This window comes from Podarcis vaucheri, assembly GCF_965113315.1.
Source record: "Podarcis vaucheri genome assembly, chromosome: 10".
Classification (NCBI taxonomy): Eukaryota; Metazoa; Chordata; class Lepidosauria; order Squamata; family Lacertidae; genus Podarcis; species Podarcis vaucheri.
In genome coordinates this window covers 73,668,308-73,693,748 of record NC_138748.1, presented here as the reverse complement: position 1 = coordinate 73,693,748, position 25,441 = coordinate 73,668,308, and the positions used below count along the sequence as shown (strand labels likewise).

The 25,441-nt window shown below is 49.9% G+C and overlaps 1 protein-coding gene across 9 annotated transcripts in view; it reads left to right on the top strand.

Annotated features, from left to right (window-relative positions):
• The window catches only part of SHANK3 (SH3 and multiple ankyrin repeat domains 3), a 455,788-nt gene that overhangs the window by 114,204 nt on the left and 316,143 nt on the right, over positions 1-25,441 (top strand). For all 9 annotated transcript variants that reach the window (XR_014223665.1, XR_014223666.1, XM_082238697.1 and 6 more), the window contains exon 3: positions 24,498-24,701. Coding sequence is in view for 7 of the 9 variants with exons in the window: in XM_082238697.1 (XP_082094823.1) it covers positions 24,498-24,701 (204 nt within the window). In the remaining 2 variants the exon portion in view is untranslated. The remainder of the gene's footprint in view (positions 1-24,497; positions 24,702-25,441) is intronic.

The following is a 25,441-nucleotide window of genomic DNA, read 5'->3' as shown; positions in this document are numbered from 1 at the left end:
TAAGCTTTTGGTATAGTAATCCAATAATGGGGCATCCCTGGATCCAATTACCGTATTTTTCGCTCTATAACACGCAGATTTTTTCTCCTAAAAAGGAAGGGGAAATGTCTGTGCGTGTTATGCAGCGAATGTGTGGTCTCTGGAGCCGAAAAATAAGGCAAAAAGACAGGAAGTTGCTGCTTTCCTGCATTCTGCCTCAGGGTCTTACTGCCCGCCCTCTCTGTTTCGTTGCTGTGTTTGCTCAAACGGAACAAAGAGCAGGGAAAGCCCCTCCCCTCCAGGCAAGTAGAGGGGAAAGCAGAGCGTCCGTCCTTCTATCCTCTCCCTGCTCCGGAGGGAACAATGTTTGTGAAGGGAAGAGAGATTACAGGTTCGGCTTAAAATTCTGATTTGACTTCCTGCTTTTTGTTTTTGGAGACACACAGCATTCAAATATGCTTTCTTCCATTTAAAAGGATGAAATCCTTAAACAGTGGCTGGCTTGTGTGGGTGGGTGGGGGGAAACTTTTGCCTTCCTTTCCTCACGTTATAGCCCTCTCCTGCATTCTTAGCCTTCTGTGTTTTTCCTTCCCTCCCCACTTAAAATGTGGTTACAAAGCATGGATCCACATGGATCCTCAGGATCTTTGCATTGGGTCACCCCAAATTCACCATCAGAGCACACAGCATGTCCATGGCTACAGCCTGCCCCCCCAAAATCACACACCCACTGTTGCCTGGGGCTGCAATGGTGCAAAAACGTGGTTACAAAGCATGGATCCACATGGATCCTCAGGATCTTTGCATTGGGTCAGCCAAAATTCACCATCAGAGCACATAGCATGTCCATGGCTACAGCCTGTCCCCCCCAAAAAAAATCACGCACCCACTGTTGCCTGGGGCTGCAATGGTGCAAAAACGTGGTTACAAAGCATGGATCCACAGGGATTCTCAGGATTTTTGCATTGGGTCACCCCAAATTCACCATCAGATCACATGTCTGTGGCCACAGCATGAAGCACAAAAATGATACGTCCACTGTTTCATTCAGAATATTTTTTCCCTTGTTTTCCTCCTCTAAAAACGATGTGCGTGTTATGGTCAGGTGCGTGTTATAGAGCGAAAAATACGGTATATGAGGCATCGCTGGATCACCTGATCAGTTAAGTCAAAACAAGGAATTACTCAACCCCTGATGACTCAGCAGCCGTATGTCTGAACCAGCTCAGTTGTGTTTGAGACGCTCTGAAAGCCCCAGCCACAGGGTTGGGTCGATGAAATCTCAGTCATGCACAAGCATTCTCACCTGATACTACTTTCATCACAGGAAATGACGGGGGCTTTTTAGCTTAGCGGAGGGTGGGAATGGTGAGTAAGCAAGGAGTATGTTAGAGATATATGAAACCACGTAATGTGTGGAGAAAGGTTTGTCCTCCCTCTCCTGTGACGCCAGAACTTGGGGGACGTGCAATGAAGCTGAGTTTTGGAAGTTTCATCACAAGAAACATAAAATACCGTATTTTTCGCTCTATAGGATGCACCTGACCATAGGACGCACCTTGTTTTAGAGAGGGAGAACAAGAAAAAAATAATCTCCCCCTCTCTGCTCAGCGCCCCTTCAGCGAAGCGGCAGGAGAAACGGAGCCCCTTTCATTTCTCCTCCCGCTTGGCTGAAGGGGCGCTGCGCAGCTCTCCCTCTCTGCTGACGCCAGGAGAGTCTTGCTCTCCCGGCTTCAGCAAAAGGAATCCAAAGCCTTTGGAGCGCAGCGCGAGTTCCTGCTGCGCGCCAAAGTCTTCAGGCGGCTATCCCTGAAGCCTAGCGAGCGAGAGGGGTCAGTGCGCACTGACCCCTCTCGCTCTCCAGGCTTCAGCGAAAGCAACGCATAGCCTCCGGAGCACGGAGGGAGCACTCCCTCTGCGCTTCGGAGGCTTCGCGTTGCTATCGCTGAAGCCAAGGAGCCTGCATTCGCTCCATAGGACGCACACACATTTCCCCTTAACTTTTGGAGGGGGAAAAGTGCGTCCTATAGAGCGAAAAATACGGTACCTATTCAACGTCAAATAGTTAAACTGTGGAATTCACTGCTACAGGGAGTCACCGACTTCTTTGGGTTAGTGGGCAGCTTTGGAATAATGGAAGAGTTTTGTGGCTGCCAGTTACAAAATGACTACTTTGTGTGTGTGGCAAAAAGCAAAATAGCTGTGTTCTCTGTGTGTTTGGGTTTGTGTGTGATAATGAAATGCTCCCAGATATCAGGGCTGGAGAAGACCTTTCTTTATCCAAGACCTTGAAGAGTTGTTTCCACTTGCAGTTCTATGTCCAGTTCTGGACACCGCAGTGTAAGAAGTATGTTGACAAGCTGGAAGTTGTGCAGATGAGGGCAGATGAGATGGTCAAGGGTCTGGAAAACAAGCCTGATGAGGAGTGGTTGAAGGAGCTGGGTATGTTTTGCCTGGAAAAGAGGACACCGAGAAGAGATATGAGAGCCATCTTCAAATATCTCAAGGGCTGTCCCATGGAGGATGGAGCAAGCATGTTTGTTCCTGCTCTGGAGGGTAGGACCCAAACCAATGGCTTCAAGTGAAAAGAAAGGAGATTCCAACCAAATGTCAGGAAGAACTTTCTGATGTCAGGAGTTGTTTGAAAGTTGAATGGTCTCCCTTGGGAGCCAGTGTGGTGTAGTGGTTAAGAGCAGTAGTCTCGTAATCTAGGGAACCGGGTTTGAGTCTCCGCTCCTCCACATGCAGCTGCTGGGTGACCTTGGGCCAGTCACACTTCTCTGAAGTCTCTCAGCCCCACTCACCTCACAGAGTGTTTGTTGTGGGGGAGGAAGGGAAAGGAGAATGTTAGCCGCTTTGAGACTCCTTAAAGGGAGTGAAAGGCGGGATATCAAATCCAAACTCCTCTTCTTCTACTCTTCTTGGGAGGTGGTGGACTCTCCTTCACCCGAGGTTTTTAAACACAGGTGGGTTGGCCATTTGTCAGGGATTCTTTAGCTGAGATTTCTGCATTGCAGGGGTTTGGATGGGTCCCTTCCAATTCTACAATTTTATGATTCTGTTTCAGAAACAGACATGGGCCAGTGGTCTAACTGGGAGCCAGAGGGAGCAACCTCCCCCAATTTAACACTCTCTGGATATTTTTGGACTACAACTCCCATCAGTCCCAGCTGGCATGGCCATACAACGCTGGGGCAGATGGGAGCACAGCACGGCTGGCTGGGGCTGATGGGAATTGTAGTCCAAAACATCTGGAGGGAATCAGGTTGGCGAAGGCTGGTATGCATCATCTCTGCCTGCTCAATGCAACATGTGGCACAGCCCTTCTCACTCTCAATTCACGCACAGCATAAATCTGAAGCACACTTAAACTCTAGTGGCTGAACCGAAGGTTACTTACAGAGCTTTTATTAATGTTTGGTGGATGTGATGGCACAGGTCAGAATTAATGACGAGGCAATAATAATGGAGAGAAATAACTGATTATCCACAAGCGTTTACCTGGAGGGTGGGATATTGTTTGTGCAAAATAAATTAAGAAATAATGTCATACGTGCGTGTATGAAAAGAGATTAAAAAGAAAAGGAAACTGGTTGTTGTTTTTCTAATGAGAGAGAAAGATTATGGTATACATTGGAGGATGAGCTCAGAGGCATGGAGGAATGAAATAAGCAGTTGCAGGTTGGAATCCTATGACTTGGGAATATGTCCTATTGAGCTCAGCACAACTCATTCTAAGCAAATATTCATAGGGTGCTTGAGAGACGGGCTGTAGCTCAGTGGTAGAGCCCCTGGTTTCCATGCAGACGGTTCCAGGATCAGACCCCAGTGGCATCTCCAGTTGTGCTGGGAGGCAACCCTTTGGCTGAAACCCAGCAGAGTCACTGCCAGTCAGTGTGGGCTGTATTGCCCTGGATGGTCAAAGGGTATGATTCAGCATTGTAAGGCACCTTCCTCTGTTCCTACAGCCGGCCTGCACACCTCTCTTGTGAAACCCTAGAGACACAGAAATTCACAAGACCCCGTGCTTTGGGGTGGGCTTAGTGATGCTCTCCTGGCTGCATCGTGTCGGATTTCGCCAGACGGTTGTGGGTTGTTCCCAGATCCAATGATAGACATTGACTTATCCACCTGTATCTTTTGCCCCATACAGGTCCAAGCTTTAAAAAGCTTCCTTGTCTGAAGGCTCTTCTTTGCTTTCCCTATGAAAACCTGCTCTTTAGCGCTCGATCGGAGCAAACGGCAATTCGGGTTTACCATGGATTGCCATTTGCTCCGATTGAGCTTTAAAGAGTGGGTTTTTGCGGAGAAAGCTCCAGAGCAAAAAAAAGGGGGGAGGCACTCAGAAATAAAGCACAGATAAGCCCTTTCATTTGACAAACCAAGTTGCAGGTTATTCTGTTTGACTGTAGCAGGAGCCATGCCAATCATCATTGCAGAGTACCCGGGACACACTCCGCCCCTTGTCTCCATGACCTTTGCATCGTCAACCCCCCTGCATTGCAGCTGAGTGGCAGCTTGCCCACGACATCCCCTGCCCTGCGCATACCCCCTCAGGCCACGAGGATTTCCCCGTGGCTTGTTTCCCCTCCGCGTGGGCTCCAGCGGCTTGTGGATGAGTCATGCTTCATGCCTTCATTCCTTTTCAAGCGAGCCGCCACCTGGGGCCACCTGAAATGTGTTAGAAGGAGGCCCCAGGCTGATCATCACACCCACCTGTAGGCTAATTACAGAGAAAAGGTTTCTCTTCGACAAGACGTGTTTTTCCCACAAGGTCAGGGCTGAGCGGAGTTGATCCTGTGGTTGCCAGACACATGTCGGCACAGCCTGCTCATCTTCCTGGCACTCTTGCGCACAGTGCTATATGCAGGGCATATGCAGTGTGTGGGAAGATGCTCCATCCTTTGATTCCTCACAGGTGGCGGCATAAACATCAGGGCATCTTCCTGTCCACTGTGAGAACAGAATGCTCTGCTAGGTGGTACATAGGTCGGATCCAGCACCCAGACTCTTATGGTCAGTCTCTCAGTGACCAAACATGGGGAAAAGGAGGACATGAACCTGTGCAGAGAAGGGTGACCAAGATGATCAAGGGTCTGGAAGCCAAGCCTTATGAGGAACAGTTGAGGGACTTGGGCATGTTTAGCCTGGAGAAGATGAGACCAAGAGATGGTCAGGTCTCCATCTTCAAATATCTGGAGGATTGCCATGTGGAAGATGAAGCAAGCTTGTTTTCTGCTGCTCTGGAGCAGGCACCCCCAAACTTGGCCCTCCAGATGTTTTGGGACCACAACTCCCATCATCCCTAACTAACAGGACTAGTGGTCAGGGATGATGGGAATTGTAGTCCCAAACCATCTGAAGGGCCACGTTTGGGGATGCTTGCTCTGGAGGGTAGAACCCAGACTAATGGATTCAGGTGACAAGAAAGGAAATTCTGACTGAACACTGGGTTGAAATTTATGAGGCTGGGAGCCGTTCAGCAGTGGAACGGACCTCCTCAGAAAGTGGCAGGCTCTCCTTCACGGGAGGTTCTTAAGCAGAGGATGGAGGGGGGATCCATCAGGGATTCTTCAGTTGTGATTCCTGCACAGCAGGGGGTTGTCTGGATGACCCTTGGGGGGTCCCATCCAACTCTACAATTCCTTTATGCTGGGGGCAGGGCCTACTCCCCAATGAATTCAGGGTGGAAATTCCCAGGCCTCTAAGAACAGCTTTTCCCAGGCTGCTCCTCTCCAGATATTCTGGACTAGGATGGGCAGGATCCTTGACTATCTTGTCACACAGTCTGAGGTTGATGGGAGTTGTAGTCCAAAACATATGGAAGGCACCAGGATGGGGAAGACTGCAAGGGACATTTCTAGGGTGTGTGTGTGTGTGTGTGTGTGTGTGTGTGTGTAAGTAATAGACAGACAGACAGACCACCTTGATCTGAGTATACCCAGAGAGCTGGCTACTCCCAGGGTTAAAGAGCAATGTTTCCTGGGTTGGGGGAACTAGCATTCTTCATCTTAGAGGTGCTCTTAGAGCAGGGGTCAGCAAACTTTTTCAGCAGGGGGCCAGTCCACAGCCCCTCAGACCTTGTGGGGGGCCGGACTATATTTTGGAGGAGGGTGGGAAGAATTCCTATGTCACACAAATAATCCAGAGATGCATTTTAAATAAAGCACACATTCTATTCATGTAAAAACACCAGGCAGGCCCCACAAATAACCCAGAGATGCATTTTAAATAAAAGGACACATTCTACTCATGTAAAAACACGCTGATTCCCGGATCGTCCGTGGGCCGGATTTAGAAGGCGATTGGGCTGGATCTGGCCCTCGGGCCTTAGTTTGCCTACCCATGTCTTAGAGGGTCTTTGCAGTGTGTGTCTGTATATTTTTCTTTTTCTTTCTTTCTCTCTCTCCCTCTCCCCCTTGCTCTCTCTCTTCAGTGAACGTTACCAGGCTGTCTGGGTTTAGAACTACTTTGCTTCAGGAGTTGTTGAACATCTGCACCAGCTCCTGCTGTTGGAATAGAAATCATGTCACTGTTCCTATGAAACATGAATATATCATCTGACTTAAAGAAAAATAGATGAGAAATATTTATAGAACAGGGCCTGCTCCCCTTTTTTCTGCACGGTGGTGCCTTTTGCATACACCACACTTAAAAGCCTCCTTTCTGCCGCCGCCTACCCTGGCCCAATATATTCACAGGAATCAGAAAGGGAAGATTTATCCAAAGACTCTCTGTAAAAAAGGGGCTGCCTGTCTGAAGGTGGAAGCCACACTTGTTTTGCATGACAAAGGAGTCTGTTGAGCTTTGCAGTGGTGACACCCCATCTCACAAGGAAACCCCCCCCCCATGTGACTTGCATTGCTAATGCCAGTCATTGCTCCCAGGGGAGAGTTTCTCCCTGCCATCCCAATCCCACTTCTGTTTCCACCAGCCAGGCCAGCTTGGAAGGAGGACAGCAGAGGATACCTGGTGCCTCTGGCAGTTAGCGAGGGAAGGGGGGTTCCGGCACCTGCCTGATCATAGAGTTGGAAGGGACCCCGAGGGTCATCCAGACCAACCCCCTGCAATGCAGGAAACTTGACTGAAGCATCGCTGACCTCCAACCTATGAATAGAATAGAATAGAATTTATTATTTATACCCCACCCATCTGTCTGGGTTTCCCCAGCCACTCTGGGCGGCTTCCAACAATTAAAATACAGTGGTCTGTTAAACATTAAAAGCTTCCCTAAAGAGGGCTGCCTTCAGACGTCTTCTAAATGTCTGGTAGTTGTTCTTCTCTTTGACATCTGGTGGGAGGGCGTTCCACAGGGCAGGTGCCACCACCAAGAAGGCCGTCTGCCTGGTTCCCTGTAATGTGGCTTCTCGCAGCGAGGGAACCGCCAGAAGGCTCTTGGAGCTGGACCTCAGTGTCCGGGCAGAACAATGGGGGTGGAGATTGTCCTGCAGGTCTACTGGGCCAAGGCCGTTTAGGGCTTTAAAGGTCAGCACCAACACTTTGAATTGTGCCCGGAAACGTACCAGCCCCCTGCAATGCAGGAATCTTGACTGAAGCATCGCTGACAGATGGCCGTCCAACCTCTGCTTAAAAACCTTCAAGGAAGGAGAGCCCTACCACCTTCTGAGTCACCTCTGCACCACTGCTGGAAGGTGCAGGATCCTTGCAGTCCACTTGCATCCATCCACTCTCATCCACACTGATAGAATATTTGGCGGAGGAAGTGATCATTTCGGGCTGGAAGGCAAGCATTGGGTAGTTTCCTGAGGGGACCCCCAGCAGCAGTTATTGTATTATTTATCACATTCCTGTCCCCCCCTTTGTCTAAGGGAGGCTTGGGGTGGGGTACATGGCTCCCCCCTCTCTCTTATCCTCAGAACAGCCCTGTGAGGCAGTCTAGGGGGAGGGAGAGAGAGAGTTGCCAAGCCCAGGACACGCAGTGAGTTTCATGGCTTGGCCTGAATTTGGACCTGTTGACTCTTCTTCAGCCACCCCTACCCAAGTCCCCCCACCCCCTACATCCTGCTGGCACGTTTGAAGGGCTGGCTTGACCACCCCCCTGCACTTGGATTCATAGCTGTCAACTTTTCTCTTTTCTTGCGAGGAATCCTATTCGGAATAAGGGAATTTCCCTTTAAAAATGGGAAACGTTGACAGCTATGCTTGGATTTGACGAAGCAGCGCCGTCAGCTTCTGTGGTGCTTTCCGGAGCCCAAGACGGCATCTTCCTGCCCTGGGAGGCTGGTGCTCCCCCCCCCACACACACACCCAGGATCTCCAGGATCCAGTGAAAGGGTCCTGCGAAATCCACTGCCTGCGAATTTGAAACGTAGCCCCTGAGAACCAAAGCAGCCTTTAACGGTTGCTGAGGATAAGGAATCCTCCTGTTTTGCTTTTAACGGGTCCCTTTAATTGTGGCACACCCTGAGTCCTTGGGATAGGGGGGGGGTTGAGATGCACCGGGCAGTGGCGTAGCATGGGGGGGTGCAGGGGGGGCCGGCCGCACCGGGCGCAACATCTGGGGGTTAGGGCTAGGGGGCGCAAATCCACGGGTTAGGGGCGCAAATTACTTGCCTTGCCCCGGGTGCTGACAACCCACGCTACGCCACTGGCACCGGGTGCTTTTTGAGCAGCCCCTGAGGCTGCCAGGCGCCTCTCCAGCTAAGCCTCTGCTCCTCCCCCTGGAATAACTTCGCTCTGCAACAAGCAGATCCCTCCTCCTCCTCGTCTCCACATCTGGGCTGGGAGTTGCTTTTCCCCTCGCTGGATTAACCTGAATACGCCCTGGGTGCATTTCTGGTTTACCTCCCTCCCTCCCTCCGCTCCCTGCATCCTCCTCCACCAGTGGCAGGTTTCTCATCTCTCCTGGTCCCACTGGGCTGCGTCCCTGTTTTCATTGACATGAGAAAAATTAGAGACTGCGCGACGAGCGTCTTGGGCCGCATCTTCCCGACTTTGCCTATTGCGCCCAGTGATGTTCTTTGCTCTCAGAAGGAAGGAAATGTTGCTCATATTTCAAGTCCTTTGTGTGTGTGTGTGTTAACCTTATGTGGAGCCAGTCAGAAAGGTCTCCTCTAAAGCAAACATGCTAGAGATAAGGGCTTTTTCTTGGTAATGGTTTAACGTTTCATCAGTGGCGTAGCATGGGGGGTGCAGGGGGGGGGCCCGGCCGCACCGGGCGCAACATCTGGGGGTTAGGGTTAGGGGGCGCAAATCCACGGGTTAAGGGGCGCAAATCCATGGGTTAGGGGGCGCAAATTACTTGCCTTGCCCCGGGTGCTGACAACCCACGCTACGCCACTGCGTTTCATTCATGAATTTAATTTATTTCCCCCCCCCTCGGGTCGCCTGGCACTCTCTGCCAGCTGATTTCTGTTCTCTCTGCCTTGGTGCTTGTGGTGTTCTGGGTTCTTCTGGGCGATACTAGGCATGGGCTGGCGGGTGAGGGCAGGCCCTGGCATTGGGGGCTGAAGAGGTGGCCCTGGAGACCCGCTGGGTGCCTTCCGGTGCTCTGAATTCACAAGGCTGGCCTTGGGGGGGGTCTGCTTTGGGCAAGCCTCTCCTCCCCCCCCCTCCAAGTCAGGCCCTGCGGCAACTCGGCTTCGTGAGGCTACGACCCTCCCGGGTGTTCTGCTTGCGTGCGCGTGTTGGTGAGGCTGCTTCCAAGTTAATTTGAATCGAATTTATAAGGAACACTCTGTGAGTCAGCGTGGGCACTTTATTAAAATCCAGATGGGCAGCCGCTACCCGCCCCGCCGCGCCCCCCCCCCCGCCACTTTCTCTCCAGCAGTTCGTGATTACATCAAACGAAGGCAGGGGGAAATAACCAAATTTGTTGGCGTGATTAGATCCCACACCTCCTTTGTCCTCCCTCAAACTGCTTCATTTATGAGGCAGGCTTTGCCAACCTGGTGCCCCCTGGGCGCTTCGCTCCCTATCCGGAGACCCTCAGCGCCTGAGGCTGGTAAGAGCTGCAGCCCCAAACTGCTGGAGGGCACCAGCTTAGGAAAGGCTGGTTTCTGCAGCTCTGATTTGCTCCTGATCCATGCTCTGGGCAAGGGGGACGCCTCCCTCCCCAACGCTCGGGTGGCCTTTATTGATCAGCAACAGGAGGCTGGGAGCATGCACAGCTCACCTGCCCGGCTCTCTCGCCGCTTGGCTCAGGTGTATCCACCAGCTTTGGCCCGCTGGGTTGATTAAGCCTCCCCTTCCTCCAGGGACTCCGTGGCGCACGGCCGAGAGTGGCAACGTGCGCCTCCTGGCCGCGCGCTTGATTCCAGCAGGACCCGGGAGGTGCCAGAGCGGGAGGGCTGTTTTGTGGGCACTTTCCGCTTCCAAGTATCCAGATGGAGCCGTTTTGAATTCCAGAGAGACCAAAGCGCGGCTTTAATTGCTTCGCGGAAGCAGGGCCTTAATTTAAACCGTGTCCTGCCAGAGAGCGTTAATCGCCCGGACTTTCCCCTTTTTGTTAGCTTGTTAAAGCGCCTGCCTTAAATATGCACTTCAGCAGCCGGCTTTCTTTCGATTCAGCATTAATTCCGCCCCGCTCCTCACGTATTAATGATCGCAGCTCTCCCTCTGCCCCTGAATGTATTAGCAAAAAAAAAAAAAGCCCTCCGTATTTCTCGTACACACTGTTGGTGCTGCGGGAACGCCAAACCCCGCACCCCGCTGCCTCCCACTTTGGGGCTGTGGTTACCTTTCCCCTGCAGTGCTGCTGAGTTAATCGCAGGGTTAAAATGGACCAAACACTGTCATTGGTACTTAGCATTCACTCCCGCTGCCCCTCTCGGGGGGAGCACACGGTTTCTGTATTGACAGGGGGAATTTTAGCCTCTCTGTGTGCAATAGCTGTTTCCCAACATTCTGGCTGTTTATCGTGCTTTGAACTGCCAGCAGTGAGGAGAAGCAAGCGAGTTTTCTAGTACACAGAATCTGGCTTCGGAGGGAGCAAGGCGGGACCACAAATAAGCAGCTCTAGTCTACAGAGTTGCCAGTTGTCTTCGTCCACGGAGTTTTCTTGGCAGGGATACTGGAGTGGCTTGCCGGTTCCTGCTCCAGGTGGATCACGTTTGGTCAAAACTCTCCGCTATGACCTGTCCATCTTGGGTGGCCCTGCACGGCATAGCTCATAGCTTCGCCACAGCAAGGCTGCTTCTTGGGAGAAAAGCAATGGCAAACCAGGACAGCATCTTAAAAAGCAGAGACATCACCTTGCCAACAAAGGTCCGTATAGTGAAAGCTCTGGTTTTCCAAGTAGTGATGTATGGAAGTGAGAGCTGGACCATAAAGAAGGCTGATTGCCGAAGATTGGATGCTTTTGAATTCTGGTGCTGGATGAGACTCTTGAGAGTCCCATGGACTGCAAGAAGATCAAATGCATCCATTCTTAAGGAAATCAGCCCTGAGTGCTCACTGGAAGGACAAGACTTTGAGGGACTGAGACTCCAAGACTTTGGCTACCCCATGAGAAGAGAAAACTCCCTGGAAAAGACCGATGTTTGGGAAAGATGGAGGGCACAAGGAGAAGGGGACGACAGAGGATGAGATGGTTGGACAGTGTTCTCGAAGCTACCAGCATGAGTTTGACCAAACTGCTGGAGGCAGTGGAAGACAGGAGTGCCTGGTGTGCTCTGGTCCAGGGGGTCACGAAGAGTCGGACATGACTAAACGACTAAACAACAAAGCAACAACAACACAGAGTTGCCAAGCTGGGGCAGAGAGCGCATCTTTGATCATCATCATTGCGACCCCGTGTCCCCAAAAGAAGCTAACTTTGGAAGTAAGGAGAGGAGTGCTTCGGAACAGAGGGCCCAAACCAACAGATTCAAGTTACTAAAATAATAATAATAATAATAATAATAATAATAATAATAATAATGGAGATTCTGGCAGAACCTTAGGGAGAAATTCCTGAGGGTAGGAGCCATTCTCCCCCTCCCCACCCCCTTTGTTGCCATATCTTGAAGAGCAAAGAAGAGGACAGCCTGAGCCGCTGCCAGCCCGAGATGGGGAAAGAGGTGCACACAGGGCCGCCACTGCCGTGCCCACATGCCTCTTTCCCCAGCTCAGGTTGGCAGCAGCTGTGGCATGCAGAGCAGCCTCCCCCAAACAAACAACATTTCCTTTCAATGTAAAAATCCACCCTGTTGGGCACGTTGGCCCCGCAAAAGAGGACACGTCCGGGTTTTTCCGGATGTTGGAGGGCCATGGATACTTTAGTTGAGATTCCTGCATTGCAGGAGCTGGGCTAGAGGTCCCTTCTGACTCTACAATTCTGTGATTCTGTTGCATGCACCTTTCAGCAGGAGCTGCACCTTAGACCTTCTTTCTGCATGTGACGCCAGCCTGCTCCGCTCTCTCTGAGCTGTGAGCCATTCCCACTTCGCGTCCTGTCCTGTCATATTGGCTTTCACAGAGCCTGTGCAGCTGAAAGAAATCTGTTGCGCTATTAATTCAAGAAACACCTTGCAGAACTTTTCTGCAGGTTGCCAGGCAGACTCCAAACCCAAAGCCTCTCCCCTCCCCCAGTGGTTCATAATTAGTACGGGGGGGGGGGACCACACCCCCCACATTGATGAAAGGCTCCTCTGTTCATTAGAGCAGCTGTTTCTCCTTTGATCACCCATCAGTGGGCTGTTGAAGAACAAGCAGGCGGCTTCAGTGAACAGAGGAGACCTTGACCATCCTCTTGCATGTTGGAATATATATAGATATATCTAAAACGTACTTTATCAAACAAGCATTATGGGTGTGAATGTAATCGTCAAAGTGTCAATAGTGCACATATTAGTTTATGTCCTTTGATGTTCAGTGTTGAGTTTTCGAGGGAATCTTAACACAGAGAAAAGTTCTTTGCAGCGGGTGTATACACACACACACACACACACAGAGAGAGAGAGACACACACACACACACACACACACACACAATACAGTCCCAGCCTTTCTCAGCCTGTTGCCCTCCAGAACTCTTTGCCCCTTACACTGTCATTATTTTCAGGCGGGATTCAGCCACAACCTGGCAAATCCAGGCTGCACAACTGAAGCCAACTTGAAAGCTCTTGCGAAACAAAGCAACTCCCAGGAAGATTTCCTTCTTTTTCCGGTAAGGGAAATGACAGCAAAACACTCTGGGAATGAGGATCGGACGCTTCCTTTGACGCTGGCTGTGGCTGATGGGAGCTGTAGTCCAAAGTATCTCGAGAGCACTGGGTTAGGGAAGGCTGCTTTCATCAGCAAAGAGCAATTACCTCGAGCCAGTGAGCCAAGCCACTGGCAACACCCCGCCTGGAGTCCTGTGTCCATTTCTAGGTACTGAAGACGTAAGAAGGATATTGACAATCTGGAAGGTGTGGAGACAGAGCAAGGAGACAAGGATGATCAGGGGTCTGGAAACCAAGCCTGATGAGGAATGGTTGAGGCAATCAGGTATGTTTAGCCCAGAGAAGAGGAGACCAAGAGCTGACATGAGAGCCATCTACAAATATCTTAAGGATTGCCTCACAGAGGACAGAGCAAACTTGTTTTCCGCTGCTCTAGAAGGGAGGACCCAAACCAATGGATGAAAGTGACAAGGAAGGAGGTTCTGACTAAACATCAGGAAGAACTTTCTGATGGTAAGATCTGTTTGACAGTGGAACAGTCTCCTTTGGTAGGTTGTAGACTCTCAGGAGTGTGTGCAGGAGCCAGGCCCTGTGACCAGTAGGGCTTTGTAGGACTGGGGCTTTCCTAAGTTTGTTCTCAAGAGGCAAGGCGCGGCCGCACAGGTGAGGCCGATTGGTAACTCACAGCACCTGGTGGCAAGAGAAGGGATATAAGGTCAGCATTTCTGTTTGGCTCTTTGTTGCAGCAACACGCTTCCTGCCTTGCTGCGTTTGGCTTCTTGCTTCCTGATCCTCGGACCTTGGCTTCTTGACTCCTTGCTTCCTGATCCTTGGACCCTTGACTTTGTGGTTTCCTGGCCCTCAGACCCTTGGCTTCTTGACTCCCGGCTCTTTGACCCTTGGACCCCTGGCTTCCAGACTCCTGGCTTCTGGACTCTCCCACCCTGCCATCTTGCCCCCGGTCCCGACATCCTCAGCCGGGACTTCGATCACCCGTAAACTGAACCGTGACATAGACTCTCCATCCTTGGAGGTTTTTAAGCAGGGGTTGGATGGTCTTCTGTCATGGATGCTTTAGCTGAGATACCTGTATTGCAGGGGGTTGGACTGGATGACCCTCGGGGTCCCTTCCAACTCTACAATTCTATGATTCTGTGATGAGGGACAATCCCACCTCTTAGCTCTGGGAAACCTGGGCTGAGAAAGTCCCTTTTTGGCACTGCAACGGCAGTCTGCTGAGATTTCCAAAATGGAAATGTTGGGATGGCAGCTGTTCTCCATTACATTCCTCAATGTAAGAATCTGCAGCTTTTCGGAAGAAGGGCGAACCAGCTCCCCCCTCCCCTCCCCACCCCCAGATAATATGGGTTTTAAAAGCAAGCTGGTCAAGCACTCCCGAGGCAGGCGGTCACCTGGGGTCGGCTGTATTGTCCAGGCTGGTTGGCTAATTAGGCAGCTCCCTGCACCCAAGCGCACTCTGCCACCGAGCCGCTGCCTGCACCAGTCATTTAGCATTTAACGAGGGCTCAGATCTCGCAAGACAGCCCTGCCAGGCGGCCTTTGATGTCCGCTCATTTGCTGGCAGTGATTGTCGGCGTTCGGAGGCCGGGAGATTCTGCTGGCACCCCTGTGACAAAGGCTTTGCCTTTGAAAAGAGGCATAATGCAGATCCCTTACCAGAATGAGAAGCAAAGGGAGAGAGGCATGGTTGGCCCATGTGGCACAATTTCCCACCAGGAAGGGGGGAGTGCTCCATCGCAAAAGGGTGTGATGGCTTGGGATTCGGACTCGGAGGCTGAACCTGAGGAATCCCAGCCTGCACAGGAGTCCCCACCTCCAGAACCAGCTGAGCCGGGGCTGGGGCTTGAGCCTGAAGGGTCCTCACCTGTGCTGGATCCTCAGGTGCAGGCACCAGCTGAGTCTGCTCTGGCCCCTGAGGTGATGGAGGACCCATGGCCTGCAGGTGCTCCACTCTCAGCCCCGTCAGGGAAGAGGAGGTTGCCTCTGGGTCCAGTAACCCTCCAGCCTCTCCTGAGCCTCTCCAGGGCAGAAAGGTGGAGGGAACTAAGTTCCCGCAGGAGGAGTGCTCACCTCCAGGCCAGGAGAAGCAAGTCACCTGTGGACCGGGGCCGCCCTATGCTTCGGGGCCGATAAAAGCCAGCCAGCCCAGTCCCAGGTTGTGGGAGCAACATTGTTAGTAGCCTGTTCCTGCCTGCACCTTGACCTGCTCTTCTGCCAGAGTTCCTGACCTCACCCAACTCCCTGCCTTGGATCCCATGCTTCAGCTTTGACGGACAGCCTCCATACCGAATCCTCGACCTCGGACTGGACTCGGACCTCGCCGCATGGATAACCCTCGGGACCAGCACAGTGAGGCTCCTGATTCCCAAGAGGCCAGACGGAAGCTGAGTGGCCAGCAGCAGTGTTTCACTGTGCCCATTGACCCTCCCAATGGGAGGCTCTTGAACCCCCTCCTGCCCACTGCCATGGAAGAGCAGCAGAGGCTCTGGCAAAGGCCTTTGCCCTCATGGCAATGGCTTGTGTCTTGGATCACTCCTGGGAGTGAGCGGTTAAGGTGCACGGTGGAGGGAGACTGGCAACATCACCTTGCCCAAAACGTGTCCACTTGTCAGGAATGAGCCAGCTCCCAGTGAAGGATTGCAGCCAACGGAAGAAAGCAGCCAGGGACAGAAAGAGTTAACTTTCATGCAGGATGAACAGCAACTAGTGCCAACTGCCCCGTCCTTGGAATGCCGGGTGATAAGGGAACGGCTGAGAGCGGGTGGGAACCCAGCCAAAGCTCTCGGGAAGTTAAGACAGGCGCGAACAGAGATGGAAGTATTTTGTCGGAAAGAGAGGAGGGGGGGAGCTGATCCAATCCCTCCTCACAGTTGGCTAAGGGGAGGGCTGTTGGACCGGAAACAAAGCAAGCAACGTAAGATGCGAAAGTTCTCCATTTTCAGTAGAAACCGGAAGCGGTCTTCAGAAGGGTCATCTTGACTGATGATGTCTGTGGCTGTATTAGAGCTGTCTGGAGCTATCTGTTTGTTTTGACAGTAAATCATCCTTTTTAATTACTATGATTACTGTGTTAGTAAGCTGGGAACCTGGACTCCTGATACCACTTGACCGCTTTGATCGGGGAGGGGGGAAAGGTAATGGAGAAATGGACTACAGTAGGGAAGGGCAACTATTTCTCTGTTCCAAATTGTGTCTCCCACATTAAGGTTCCCCTATTGGGGGGGGGGAGATCAGAATTGCCACATTTTTTAAAAAACAACACATTTTTATTGATTTTTATTGATTTTACAATTACAAAGTACAAATAAATACACACTAGGAAAGATATATATATACATAAAGAGATTCTTTGGATCTTGGGACTCCCCCCCCCCATTCCCTCCATTTTAAGAACCTGCACCACATTATCCATAGTATTTTTACACTACAAGTGAATCAAGATCCTGCTCTCGTTTCCATCTGCTTATAGTGACCACTGTGATCACCACTACAGAATTGCCACATTTTGAAGCAGGGGGTCGTGGGAAAAGAGAACAGAGACATGGTAGATGGGGACAGGATTCAGGAGCCTCCTTCCATCTCTTCTCCACCCCAAGTCACCTTCCCTACAAAGCTGCCATTCTACTCTGTGAAAAGCAAGAACGGTGGTGCCGTCCATCTCACACATTTGTGCATAATGCTCAGTTTGCTTTCTTCCTTTTCCCAACTCCTTGTGGCAGAAGACAGCAGCACCATCTCGGCCTCAGCCTCCCTGCCCTCTCTGTCCTTGTGCAGCAAAGAACTCCCTGGGAACGGAGGGCTGCCTTGCCTCTTCCATGCCCTGAATCTGTCAAGCCGTCCTCTGCTGGCACTTTGAGGGGTGCTTGGCCCCTCTGCGCCCGTCAGCGGCTGTGACAGCCTGCGCCCCAATTTGTGCAGCTCGAGTAAAGAGGCTGCTGGCTGCAAACATCTCGGGTTTTCTTTTAAGATGAGCTTCTTGCAGATGGCAGGAGGGGGCCAGTTTATGCTTAGGCTAACTTGCCACAAAAGAGCACAAACCAGCCTCACAGCTTGGTGGGGAAAGGTATTTCTTGTGATATTTTGGAACAACAAGTTGTGGGATCGTGTCCAACCTTGTGCCAAGTTCAGCTTGCTGCAACAGAACTTCTTTAAAATAATAATACCTTTATTGTCAATGTACAGCTTTAAGGTACAACCCGTGTACAATGCTCTTTGGTTTATTTTGCTTATTGATAAAATTATTATTCTTTTAAAGAAAAGAAATTATTTATCAGGGGCTTGCTTGGGTCTGGGAGGCCCCACAGAGCCACACCTCCAGAGGAGGTTTGCAAAAGGACCTCCTGGGTGCAGGGTGCGGTTCCTGCCTCACTTTTTGTTCTTGCTGAAGGCCAGGTTTTGTGGGAATGTTCAGGGTGGCAGGAGAGGATATACTGTTTATTAATATCCTTCCTAACTTGAGCTAGCAAGTTCCTTTGCTTAGCAGAGTGCATTCCCCTTTACACAGCAGAAAACTAGTTGCAAACTTGTGTGAGTTTCTTAAGACAATACACAATTCCATCTGGCTTGTCCAGATTGAAATGTGTTCTAATATTTTCCTGGTGAGACCCCTTGAATCCCTCCTAAAATAATAAAGATACCACAGCCTTATTCATAAGCAATAAAAAGAAAGTTTACTCAGGATCAGGCAGAGCACAGTGTGATCCCTGAAGGCAGGCTTAAGGCTTCAAGTTACAAACATGTACAAACAGGTTTACCCCATAAGGGAGATGACCTGGGCGACTGCTTGGCTGGCAGCCAGCAGTTCAGTCCAGGAAGTTTGCAGGATGAAAGGAAGATGGAAAAGAGAGAGTGGCAGCATGCCTTGTCCTTTTACCTGGACAGGTTAGGTCACACCCACCCACTAGTCACATGCAAGGAAGGATGCTCCAGGCCAGGAGGAACAGGAAGTTTCGACTGCCTAGACCAAACACTCCCTTGTATGTCCACTCTAGCAAAACAAGGAATGTTGTACTTGACTGCTCCCAGTGGATTACATCCCACAGGTTTGTCAAGGCAGCTGGAGACCTTTGGTGTGTCAAGTGCTTCCACCGTGTCTACGTGTGAGGTGGCTTTGTGTAGGGGATTTGTAGGGGATACATCTCAGAAGGGAAGGACCCCTTGAAGGCTTGCAGACGATTGTCACTCACATCCTGAGGACCAACATAAGACTGAGTCACCGAGTGGTTTTTTGTGGGGTGCACCACCACCCCCTTGTTAAAAAACACTTGCCTGTGAAGTAATTGCGGCCACAGGATTGGAGCATGATTTTTTTTCATAACATTGACCATTCCTCGAAAGAGGCTTGTGGAAAAGAGTCTGGCAGGGGTGGCAGTGAGAGAGCAGGTACACCATGGGTGTTGCAGATAAGCACCAGCCTTGCCACCTCCTCTTGCCGTGTTCGCAACCCTCAGAGATGGCCTGAATTTCCAGGTGCCCAATCGGGTGGTTTTTGATGGGCTTGGGCAAGAGAGGCCTTTTCAAAAAGGTCCGCAGAGGCCTTCTGCAAGGACGTGTGAGTGGGTAAAACTTCAGGATGCAAGCGGTCTTTTGTCAAAGCTGTACTGGGGGTGGGGTTGGGGGACACAGGCCTGCCAAATTATTATTATTATTTATTAAAGGCGCTGAGCACCATTGCCAGACTTCCCAATCTCCTGGATTTCTGGGGAAGCTTCACGAAGAGTAACTGTTCCACTGGATGCATTATGGAAGCAGTTAGTCTGATCAGCACACATCCCTTTGTATTATTCATTTTGATTCTAAATTCAGAGCGTCCCCCACATCCTGTCCTGGGCTTTCAGTAGAAATAGATCTTTCGCTTTGTGATGTAGCAATCAAGTACCAGAAAAGCATTTTCTCTAGCTGCTCCCACTCCTGAACACCAGGGATGGGATCATGGGCTGCATTTCCATCCCATTTTTGGGTCAGGTAGGGAGAGGCACGGTTGTGGCTTCTTGTGGGGAGAGGGGGTTGGCAGCACTTGCAAAACATGCTAAGCAATGACTGCTGTGCACAACCACCTCCTGCAATGAAACGGCTTCAAACCGTTGGGGGTTGAAGGCAGCTGCTCATGTTTCCAGAGTAAGGCAGTGTAAGGTGTTGATTTCCTGAAACCAGGGTCTTGGGCTGGTTTGAGACATGGAGAAAGAGCAGCTGCAAAAGACAAAACAGTTATCATAATTAAATAAGTTAATACCAAGAAATGAAAAACATTTAAAGAAGGCAGTTAAGGAAAGAAAAAAATGACTCAACTTGAGGTGGTGGATGGAAATCAATACAAAAGACTAGAGTGCTTAGGTTTGATTATTCAGAATAATGTTGTTGTTGTTTAGTTGTTTAGTCGTGTCCGACTCTTTGTGACCTCATGGACCAGAGCACGCCAGGCCCTCCTGTCTTCCACTGCCTCCCTCATGCTGGCAGCTTCGAGAACACTGTCCCACCATCTCGTCCTCTGTCATCCCGTCTCCTTGTGCCCTCCATCTTTCCCAACATCAGGGTCTTTTCCAGGGAGTCTTCTCTTCTCATGAGGTGGCCAAAGTCTTGGAGCCTCAGCTTCAGGATCTGTCCTTCCAGTGAGCACTCAGGGCTGATTTCCTTCAGAATGGAGAGGTTGGATCTTCTTGCAGTCCATGGGACTCTCAAGAGTCTCCTCCAGCACCAGAATTCAAAAGCATAAATTCTTCGGCGATCAGCCTTCTTTATGGTCCAGCTCTCGCTTCCATACATCATAATAATAACCACAGGTTGTTGGTGGGGCGAAATATGTTTAGTTATTATGTATTTTTATGCATTTGTTTATTCTTAGTTTTAGTTTGAATTTTGGATGGAATCTTTCTGTGGGTGTATGTAAAACTTGATAAAAATTATATTAGAAAGAAAGAAAGAAAGAAAGAAAGAGAGAGAGAGAGAGAGAGAGAGAGAGAGAGAGAGAAAGAATAGCTGCCTCTGGCTTGTGTTGAGAAAGGTAGACTCGAATCTACCTTGTTTGAAAAACTCAGGACAGCTTAAAAGAAGGTCCTTCTTCAAGCCGTGCACAATCCAACTATGGATCTCCCTTCCGTAGGAGGCAGTCATGGCCACCAACTTGCTTGACTTTATTAGAGAATTGGATAATAATAATAATTAATAATAATAATAATTTATTATTTGTACCCCGCCCATCTGGCTGGGTTTCCCCAGCCACTCTGGGCAGCTTCCATAGAAACCAAAAATACAGTAAAATATCACAGATTAAAAACTTCCCTGAACAGGGCTGCCTTAAGATGTCTTCTAAATGTCAGGTAGTTATTCAGCGCTTTGACATCTGATGGGAGGGAGTTCCACAGGGCGGGCGCCACTACCGAGAAGGCCCTCTGCCTGGTTCCCTGTAGCTTTGCTTCTCGCAATGAGGGAACTGCCAGAAGGCCCTCGGCGCTGGACCTCAGTGTCCAGGCAGAACGATGGGGGTGGAGACACTCCTTCAGGTATACTGGGCCGAGGCAGACAAATCCATGGAGGAGAGGGCCATGGGGGGCTATCAGCCATGATGTGATTCCAATGCTCTGCCAGCAGTGCTTCTGAAACCACAGGAGGGGAGAGGACCCTCGTGCTTGACTCCTGGTTTCTGGCTTCCCATCATGGCCATCTTGGTTGCCAGTATGAGAAGAGGATGCTGGACTGGGTGGGCCATTGGCCTGATCCAGCAGGACTCCTTCTTATGCTCTAGACTGAAGTCTCAATTTTTAACATACGATAGCAGACAAAGAATGACAATGTACTGAGATCCCTTCCTCAATCCCTCACACACTTCAGAAGAGGCTGCAGAGCATCCCTCCTTTGTTGGCATCACCCTTGGGCAGCGTCCGCTGAAGCAGAAAATGTGTCCCTCAAGCAGTTTTCATTAAAAAGCATGAGCAACATTTTGCCTGCTGGGACCTCACCTGTTCTCCAAGAATCCTCAAAGATTACAGACACAGGCGCTGAGATTACATCCGCAAGCTCCTTTAGTCCCCATGGGGGCAGCTCATCAGGCCCTGGAGATTTGAATTCATCTAAAGTAGCCTGGTGTTCCCTTACTACCTCTTTGCCTATCTTAGGCTGCAGCTCCCTCCTTACATCATTTACTCATCGTTATTATCACCAGGTTGGACATTGCTTTCCTTTTGGGCGAAGACAGAGCAGTGTTCCACCTCTTCTCTGTCACCCAATAGCACTTCTCCATCTTCTCCATGCAGAGGACCTACGACTTGCTGGTTCTTCTTCTTGCTTTGAAGAAACTTCTTTTCTAACCTTACTTGCAGGCCTGAGCTGATTCTCAGTTTTAGCCCTCCTGACCTTCTCCCTGAAGCTATTGGCTACTCGTGCGTACTCCTCCTTTGTTATTTCCCCTTTCTCCCATTTCTTATCCAAGCCCTTCTAAAATCTCAGCTCATCTTTAAGCTTCTAATTTAGCCACACCAGTTTCTTTAGATGAATCTCACTTTTCTTTCTGGTTGGAGTTGTCTGCATTTAGAATTTCAATATTTCTCATTTTAGAACCTCCCATCCAACTTGACTCTTTGAGTATTTCTGACCATGGGATCTCACCCAACAGCTCCTTCAGCTTTTAAAAATTGGCCTTCTTAAAGTCTAGAGTGCATGTCCAACTATACTTTTCCTTTCCTCTGTAACATGAAACCAACATGATCACTTCTTCACAAGGTTTGCAAATACTTCCACTTTGTCAATCAGTTCCTTCCTGTTGGTGAGGACCAGGTCCAAGATAGATGACCCCCTTGTTGTTTCTTCCACCTTCTGGGAAATGAAATTGTCAGCAAGGCAACGGAGGAATTTGTCGGACCTTACATCCTTGAGTCCCAACAGGTATCGAGGAAGTTGAAGTCCCCCATGATTACTATTTCTCTCCTTTTTGAATGTTTGGTAATCTGCTCTAGGAAGACATCATCCAAGTCTTCAGTCTGGCTTGGTGGTCTATAGCAGACACCCACAGTAAGATCACTGTTGTTCCTCTCTCTTACAATTTTTACCCCTTTACAGTGGTACCTCGGGTTGCATACCCTTCAGGTTACATACACTTCAGGTTACAGACTCCGCTAACCCAGAAATAGTACCTCGGATTAAGAACTTTGCTTCAGGATGAGAACAGAAATCGTGCTCTGGCGCTGCGGCGGCAGTGGGAGGCCCCATTAACTAAAGTGGTGCTTCAGGTTAAGAACAGTTTCAGGTTAAGAACGGACCTCCGGAACAAATTAAGTACTTAACCTGAGGTACCACTGTAGTCTCAATCTGCCTTCCATGCTCCAGATCATATAATGCTACTCCTCTTCCCTTCTTGTTTGTTTTATTTCCTCTGAGTAGGTTATATTTCTCTGTTCCTACATTCCAGTCATGTGTCTCATCCCACCAGGTTTTAGTAATGCCTCCTAGGTCATATTTGCCATCCTGTATGAGCTCAAATTCGTTGTGTTTTTTCCCCATGCTCTGTGTGTTAGTATAGAGACAACTGATACCATTTATCTCTCAATATTTCCCCACAACATGTTGGGAACCAGGCCCACCTGCACAGGTAATCTCTGTGCATTTCAGACTCTGGGGACCCTCTTTCTGCCTGCCCGGAAAAGCATCGCCTGCCATTTTGTGTACAAAGGGAAGGGCAGTTCATTTTGTTCTCTCCCAATAGCTCGTTTTTTCAGCCTTAAAATCATTTCTCCACATTTCAACATTCTTTCTATAAGATAAATGAATATATTTAATAATCCCTCATGAAAATTCATCAGCATTTAAATTAGAATTTCTCTTAATATGCACGTGTTTGTTTGCAGTTTTGCCTGATCCTATTTTGTTTAGCCTACCCAGATATTTAGCATGCTGGTTGATGTTTTAATTTGTTTTTCGTTTATTGTTGAGTTTAATTTTTTGGGGGGACGCTTTAAGTAATTGTTGTTCATTCTGTTTAAACAGCAATGTTATTTGTCTTATCTTTTTCGTCAACAACTTGAAAGTTTTTTATAACGAGGTGTGTGGATTTTATGAAATAAGTAAATAGGCTAACAATGTAGCTGTTTAAAACTGTTTTTGTAGATAATTTTATGGTCTGTCAGGGACAGGGGAGATGCTGACAAGTGTGAACTGGGGGAAGCAGGGCTGGTGTCTGACTCGGGAGAGAGGGGCAGTGATTTGTGGGGGACTGTACCGGCCAGGAGGCAAGAGCTGGAGGCAAGGGAAGCTTCACAGCTGGAGGGTGGACCGCAGGATGGGTCAGAAGAAGAGGAGGAAGAGGCAGGTCAGGCAAATGAAGGGCTGGAGGCCTCCCCATCCTCTCCTGAACTACTGTCTCCCAGAACCAGGAGGGGACTGAAAAGGGAGGAGCAGAGGCAGTTTCCAGGCAGGCATAGTCTCTGGCTGGCTGTATGCAGCCCATTGGCAGAAGGTTCCTAAGCTGGCGGAGGGGGAGTGGACCACCTCCTGCTGCAACTGCTCCATAGAGTACAGACCTGGGAATAGCTCCCTAGACACTAAAACATGGGTAGGCAAAGTAAGGCCCAGGGGCTGGATCCAGCCCATTCGCCTTCTAAATCCGGCCCACAGATAGTCTGGGAATCAGCGTGTTTTTACATTAGAATGTGTGCTTTTATTTAAAATGCATCTCTGGGTTATTTGTGGGGTATAGGAATTCGTTCATTCCCCACCCCCGAAAAAATATATAGTCCAGCCCCCCACAAGGTTTGAGGGACGGTGGACCGGCCTCCCGCTGAAAAAGTTTGCTGACCCCTGCACTAAAATGATGTGTGTGGTATCTGGAGCCATGTAAACTACTGTTAAGTGTCAGCTTTGTCCTTAAAGAGTTAACCATCTGCCGTGTGCATTCCTTTGGCTGAGGAGACCCTTGACATTGTTTTATTCTTTTCCTAAACCATGCTGAGGTTTTTCCCCTTTACAATAAAGTGACATATAAATTTAACGAGGCGAATAAATAAAAATAAATAATGTGCACATTTTTGCAAAGCGGGTTCCCCTAATATAATGCATTTTTAATTGGGAGATTTTTTTTGTTTGTCTTTTAACTTGCATATGTATTTTAATGCACACTCCCTCCCCACCCCACCCCCCGAACGCAATTTATTTCTGTGCATTTTTGCTGGAAAGCTGCATTGCAAAATGCAGGCAAGTGTGACTTTTGAAGGATAGCTGTGCTTCACTTTGCATATTGGTTCAAGAAGAGTGAACACGGTGGCTTCTCATTAAAATGCAAACAAAACCCAATGCCTCTCCCTCCCCCTGCCCACATTTTGTACCAATTGCCTACGTTTGCTCAGCAACATCTCTCTCTCTCTCTCTCTCTCTCTCTCTCTCTCTCTCTCTCTCTCTCCCTTGACAGAAGTGCATGCGGCTGAACCCCGATGTCCCCGTCTGGGTCTCCAAGCAGCGCATTCTCTGCACCTTGAACCACAGCCTGAAAGACGTACTGAACTATGGCCTCTTCCAGCCAGCCTTCAACGGCAGGGCCGGGAAGTTCCTGGACGAAGAGCGGCTGTTGAGAGAGTACCCTCTGAACCCGGACACCCCGGTCCCTTACCTGGAGGTACTGACCTGCAGGCCTGCCTTGTTTTCTGTAGCTACCACCCCCAGCCCCACTTGGGCCTGCCTTGGGGCATGGGGGCCATGCTGAGCTGGGGTGGAATGGAAACAACGGGGGGCATTCCTTCTCCAGAGACCAAGCTTCTGAATGGCATTGCCAGCCTTTGCTCACTGGTGGAGGAAGAGGGGGCGGGTGGAGCGTACTACACTGCCTCCTGGAGGAGTACAGGATCAGGTTCAAGGTGCTGGTTTTAACCATCGATTTCCTAGAATCTTGGAGTTGGAAGGGGCTCAAAGGTCATCTAATCCAACCCCGAATTTCAGCTAGATTTATTTCTATTTATTGCAACCTATGGGCTAGAAAAGTGCCCCAGTGGTCAGAATCTTCCACTAAGAAGTCGTGCCACAACCCCAGACCTTCCCTTGACTTGTGAACTCAGCCACTGTGATCCACGTGATGGTCACCTCCAGGCTTGATTGTTGTAACTCGCTCTACATGGGGCTGACCTTGAGACTGACCCAGAAACTCCAGCGGGTGCAGAATGCCGTGGTGAGACTCCTTACGGGGTCCTTGCCACAGGATCACATTCACCCGGTGCTATGCCAACTGCACTGGCTCCCGGTGGAGTACAGGGTCAGGTTTAAGGTGCTGGTTTTAACCTTTAATGCCCTATGTGGCCTAGGACCCTCGTACCTACGGGATCGCCTCTCTTGGTATGTCCCACGGAGGACCTTACGGTCTTC